The sequence below is a fragment of the Gaeumannomyces tritici genome, assembly GCF_000145635.1.
Source record: "Gaeumannomyces tritici R3-111a-1 unplaced genomic scaffold supercont2.1, whole genome shotgun sequence".
In the NCBI taxonomy this organism is placed as follows: domain Eukaryota; kingdom Fungi; phylum Ascomycota; class Sordariomycetes; order Magnaporthales; family Magnaporthaceae; genus Gaeumannomyces; species Gaeumannomyces tritici.
Genome location: NW_008804545.1, coordinates 1,862,605 through 1,868,440, shown reverse-complemented (window position 1 = coordinate 1,868,440; position 5,836 = coordinate 1,862,605). Strand labels below are relative to the sequence as shown.

At 59.9% G+C, this 5,836-nt stretch overlaps 2 protein-coding genes across 2 annotated transcripts; one reads left to right on the top strand and one right to left on the bottom strand.

Annotated features, from left to right (window-relative positions):
- Window positions 1-1,430: 1,430 nt before the first annotated feature.
- GGTG_00583 (hypothetical protein) lies at window positions 1,431-2,000 on the bottom strand (the record flags this gene model as incomplete). Its single annotated transcript, XM_009218333.1, has 2 exons — window positions 1,431-1,711; window positions 1,928-2,000. The coding sequence occupies 2 exons, from the start codon at window positions 1,998-2,000 to the stop codon at window positions 1,431-1,433; spliced, it is 354 nt and encodes a 117-aa protein (XP_009216597.1).
- Window positions 2,001-2,766: 766 nt separating this feature from the next.
- GGTG_00582 (hypothetical protein) lies at window positions 2,767-5,277 on the top strand (the record flags this gene model as incomplete). Its single annotated transcript, XM_009218332.1, has 4 exons — window positions 2,767-3,047; window positions 3,193-3,353; window positions 3,418-3,794; window positions 3,868-5,277. The coding sequence occupies 4 exons, from the start codon at window positions 2,767-2,769 to the stop codon at window positions 5,275-5,277; spliced, it is 2,229 nt and encodes a 742-aa protein (XP_009216596.1).
- Between the last annotated feature and the right edge of the window lie 559 nt (window positions 5,278-5,836).

Genomic DNA, 5,836 nt, shown 5'->3' with positions numbered 1-5,836 from the left:
GCGAGCCGGGGAGGGAATCCTGTCCCATGGATGGCGGTGCTGCAGCCGGCTGGGGGTAGATCCGTGGGATAGATTGGCGAAGCGAGGCAGCATAGGAGGGTAGAGCTGATTGCCGTTCGCTTGCTCTGATACAGGAAACGCTTCGGGTGTAGACCGCGCTCTGGGGAGTTTCTTGCTTGGTAGCACGAACAACACGAGAATGTAAGGGACTCTTCTTTGCAGGCCGCCAGCGTGCTTCTACAAACATGGGAGATTCTGTCGATGGGGGTTTGCTCGTATTGGCCAGAAGGGGACCTGAAAAAGGTGGATGCTGGAGAACAGGACACGGACACGGCTCCCGGCTCGAGTGCGGTCGACGCCAGTCGCAAACCGTTTCGCCAGCTTGCGTCGCCGAAACATTTTCTAGTGGGCGCGGGTCATATCAGTTGCTCGTGCCAAGATGGATTTAAGTTCTGGGTGGATAAGTCATCCTGGACGGTCTGGCAGGGGTGTCCCCAAGGCAGCGGGTGTGAGAGGGGAAGAAGAGTAAAAAAAAGCCCACCTCGCATGATGCGTTGATGTGCAGTCCATCAAACGCAAGAGATGCCGCGCTAGAAAACCAGTAATATAATTAATACCCGTCAACTACCGAGTTTAATGTGCGTGCCAGAGCCAAAATGGGCAGCAGGATGCACAAGACGAGCGGCTTGATGTCTGCAATGCAGTGCAGGGCGGTGCTGAGTGATGGCCGGCCTGTCCGCAAATAGACACGAGCACGGGCAGCCGAAAGCACCAGCTCCATTGGAGCCACGCGGATGAAAACGAGTTTGCAGCATCTGCCCATTTAAAAAATCGATATTTAGCCATGCAGTCTCCAGCGTGCTTTGACGAGCGCAGCCCCCCAAAACATTCGACAAATGGAAGATCCGCGGCGGGGAAAGAGCCTGGCCTGTGCCGCAGCCTTCTCTTTTCCTTTGGGCACGTAAGGCTGGGCGACTGGCTGATTGACTGGTGGCTCGCCTTTTGGGCTTCCAAAGGGAGGGAGCACAATATTTTGGTGTGGGCAAAGGCCCCCCTCCCCACCCACCCCGCTCCTGCGGCGGCGTTCCCGGGGTGCGCCTTTCCTGATCAGGCTTAGGCCAGGGCATTTGGGGCTCTTCGAGGGTCCACACGTTCGCCGCACTAACGCAGCGGCTGCAGACAGCCAAACGCAACCTCGACTACAGTCCCGGTCACTGCCAGCGAGGGAGGGGCCCGAGCCAGGCTGCGAAACCAGGGCGTGTGTCAAAGTTGCCTCAAGACCCATCGCCACATCAATGCCTCAAACCTCGTCGACGCCGGCTGAGCACTTTCCAGTCCCCACTCCCCACCTGCCGAGCCCACCATTCTGCCCGTTTTTTCTCTCTCTCTCTCGCTCTCTCTCTCGCTCTTTCGTTAGTGCGCCCGTTTGTTCAGGTCGCCTTGCTGCCGGCGCTGCCGCTGTTGATGCCGCTGCTGGTCGTCCTCCCTCGCCATCGACCTCGGCGGGTTGTCCGAGTGAGCGCGCGCCGCCGCCACCACTTTTCGGATGAACTGCGCCAAATGTTTTCTCTCTGGCCTGTTCCCAGATCCCACTCCTCGCTTCGGGGACGCGAGAGTGGGGGGTGTGCGTGGATTGTTGGTTCGCCGCCCCCAAGGCTGTCCGTGGGCTGCTGGCTCTCCCACTGTCGCGCGGGATATCCCAGCATCGATCCTGGCAGTTGCCAACCGTCAGCAGCGTTGGGCGCTTGTCGCTGTTCTGCTAGCACGTGTCTCTGCCGTTTGTCCCTCTGTCGCTAGTTGCGCAGAGTGTCTGTGTTCTGTGCGTCTGTGTCTTTAGCCGACTGCTGGCAGCCCTAAGGAATCGGGGTGCCGAGGCCCACGCTGCCGAGTGGTGCTGCGCGTCGCCGTCATGGGACGAGCAACTCACGAGCCTTGAAGGCATGAATGATTGCCCGTGCGGTCTCGTTCTTGTCCCGTCTTGGGGAGAAGCTGTAGTTCATCGGTACCACACATGGCCAACAGCGCTGCAATGGGGGATGCCAATCGCGAGCAAGCCGCCGCGCACATTCGCCGTGGCGTGCATCCATCACCCATCGAGGCTCAATCCAGACCGTGTGGGGCCCTTCCCGTCCCCCCAGCTCTGCATGCCCCTGGCTCGGCAAGGGTCGGGTGGGTCGTGCTCTTCGTTTCTTCTCTTTGTCTTTTCCTGTCTGGACCGGCGACCCAGGGTGGATGGCGTGGGTTGTGGTGTGGGTGGGTGCACCCGCCTGCTGGGCCTGCTAGGCCTGCCTGCCTTGCCCCATGTCGCCCAAAATGGCCATTAGCACTGGGTCAGGGACTGTTTCGTCTGGTCCGTGGTAGGCCTCCGCTTTCTTGGGTTTCTGGGCACACCACTCCCACTTAGACGCACCATATCGCCTGGTCCTGCTCCACTCTGCCTTCTTTTCCCTCGTTTCCCTCACCACTCGCCCTACCTTGGCCTTTCCCTCTCCCCCTTTCACCCCATCTCGCCGCCGGGCAGGTATCGCGGAGTTTTCCTAATTCACCATCTCCATTCACGCCCAAAGGCCACCCGTTGACTAGATGATTTCGCCGACAACGACGACGACGACCTAAAGCAGGGCATTAACCCCCTTTCTTACCGTTCCACCGCGCGTGGCTTGACGCCACCCTTCGATTCTTTTGCACCCACCGGGTCGCCCGTGAAGAGGCATTCACGCTCGTTTATAAATGCCACTTCACGACGACGACGTGGGAACTTTCGAGATGGACGCCACCGGCTGGCTTCTCCCCCGGGCGACCGACGTCCTCCGGCCGGACAACTTCACCGCCGTGGTCAACAAGACGACGGCCCTCCTGCAGCTTCAGAGGAACGCGACGAGCCCCCAGATGCTGATCAACGAATTCCGCTTCGCCGCCGCCAAATCGATTCGAACCTCGACGATAATATTGGCCACCTTTAATGCGATTGCCGCCTTCGCGGCCGTGCTGGGGATACTATGGGAGAACTATTCGAGGGAAAAGAGGACGAGGGGCTATTCCATAAGGTACGGGCGCTGGACGGGTCCGGGCGGCTGCGGCGCCGCCGGGAGGGACCTTTGATGTGTGGACGAATCCATGAGCCGGTGGATTCGGGTCGACTTGGAGAGGGAACACGAAAGTACTGACTTGGAGCACCCTTTCTTTTCGCAGGCGCGATGGCCTCAACTTCGTATCTGCTCCCGAGGTCTACCCTCTCTTCGTTTCGGTGGCTATCACCATCCAAGGCATAATGCTTGCTGTGGCACAAGGGGCCGGGCTGGAGAGCCTCTTCGCCACCGGCTGTGCTCTGATTGCACAGGCGATGCTGCCAGGTGAGCCTTTTTCTTGAACCCTGCCGCATCGGATCCGATATCTAACATCTAACTCCAACACCAGCCCTCTTTCTCGTTCCTGCCGTGCAGGTCATCTTCGGTCTCGAGACGTACTTCCGCGCCGTCCGGAGTAGACCATTTCTCAAGCGGGGCCCCTGGGCAGTCAGGCTATGCCTGATGGGCGTCGCTGTTGCTTTCCTCGCTTCCTTTCTCTGGGCCTACGTGGATAGGTCACCCCCATTTTGCTTCGCCTCGCAGTTTTGGTTCATTGCGAACTATTCCCTCGGATGCTTTATCATCCTTCTTATCGTCTCTGTCATCCTTACCCTTTCCGTCATCACCATCTTCATGAAACTCAAGAGCTCGCCCGCCGTGGGACCGACCGAGCGGGTGGATGCCTCGAGGATGGTTTACTACCTTGTACTGGCCACCATCTCGAATGTGAGTTGCGGCCCCTGACTCCAGCGTGTGGGCCGAGGTGCGAGATGATGTGTTGGACTGACAAACCCTACAGGTACTCCTCCTGCCCTTCTTTTACCACATGGCCTTCATCGACCAGCGCGACCCGAGGTTCCAGGGCCTCACTCTGTCCGTTGTCGCCTCGGTGGTGACCGAGGTGTCGGGCGTGGTGACGGGTGGGCTGCACCTGTTCCTCCGATCGAGCACCATGACCGCCATCGCCCCCAGGGAGAAGATCGACGACGACCACCAGAAGCTCAAGACCCAGATCCGCCGTGGGAAGCCCGACGACGACGTAAGCGACTACGGCATCACTTCGCCCAACGGTCTCCGCCATATGGAGAGTGAGAGCAGCATGGCTAGCCGCTACGAGAAGGATATCGAAGCATCCTCGCCGTACGACACGAAGGAGGACGACGCGCTGTACCCGCAACCGCCGAAGCCGTCGCACCTGTCAGCTTACTCGCCTGTGAAGCCCGAGCCTCCCCGCGCCCGGACCAAGTCTGTGTCGTCGGTGCTGTCCGTGTTCAGGCCAAAGTCGACGAGGCAGTCCAACACTCTGCTTCCCGCAACTACATACTCACCAGGCGGCAGCGCCACGGGTGGCACGGCGGTCAAGCCTCATCGTTTCGACTTCTCGACACTCAAGCCGCCGCCGTCGATGAAGACGCTGGGCGTGGGCCGCCACAGGCGTGACTCCTCCATAGCCTCCCACATCACAGTCCAGCTGGGCCTGCGCCTCTCGAACCTGGACAACATACCACCCATGGAGCCGAGACGGTCGTGCGATTCCAGCTCTCCATGCGGCGACGATGGACCCTGCATGTGCACCATTCCGCTCGTCAACCAGACCGGCATGGGTATGGGAAGCAGCAGCGCGGGGCTACGGCCGCAGCCACAGCTGATGCCGACACCGAAGCTGGTGCCCAAGCCCAGCTCGCTGACCAGGGCCGTCTACGTGCCGCCTACGGTCGAGTCCGACATCGACTCGGACAAGTTCTCGCTCGACGACGACGCCGTCATGGCCTCCTCCCGCACCCCGACGAGGCCCGCTCCACCCGTGGTGGAGCCCAAGCGCTCGCCTGTCGTGGTGACGATTCCGGCCCCGGTCGCGTCGCCGCGGCCGCTGGCGCAGCCAGTGTCGGCGATCCAACAAGAGGAGAGCTCGGCCCCGCTCCTGACGCTGAGCCCGACTGTCTACAGCCCCAATGGCGGGGCACAGTCCAAGCTCGCCAGCCCGAGGGGCGTCGGCTTCACGTCGCCCGTGTCCAGGTACAACAGCTCCGGTCAGAGGAGCCTCAGGAGCCAGCCGAGCCAGGGCACGCTCTGCAGCGCCTCGGGCAGCCAGAGGAGCCTCAGGGGAGGAGTTGCGGCTGCCACCACGGCCCCGCCCCGCATTGCCACCCTGGCCCAGCCACCTCCGGCGGCCAAATCCTCGTCGAACAAGGGGGGTGACTGGATCTGATGAGTAGGGGAAGAGTCACCTCCCCTCTTATTCCATCCCGTCATGCCTCTCATACCCTCTTTTTTTTCTTCTCTTTTTTCTTCTCCTTTTGTGTCTCAACTCTACCTTCACGGCCTATGCGCGGATATATAAGCGAGTTGTGTCTTGGCCTCGTCTTTTTCACCAAGAGGGATGGAGCCCTCGTCGGCATATTACATATACTGCATATTATATACGGTGTTCCTTTTTCCCACTCTTTGTCTCATTTTTTCTCTCCCTTTTGTGTCGGGGGCTGGGATTGGGGGTGGCTGTTGTGTACGGGGAGGGGGAAAAAAGTGGAAGGTATATCCGCCCTTGCTTTTTTTTTCTTCCTCCCTTCTTTTTTTTGCTCCAGGCAAAGACAGGACGACGGACAACGGCGGCGAGGATAAAAGGTGTTGGTTGATCGGTTCACCCTATTCCCAGGAGGCTCTGGCCACAGTGTACCATCTACGTCTGGAAAGGAAAGCCATGTTATAATTTTTGAGGGGGGAAACCGGGGTCGAGATGTTTTGGGAATCGGGGTGTGTGTCGCCCCCCC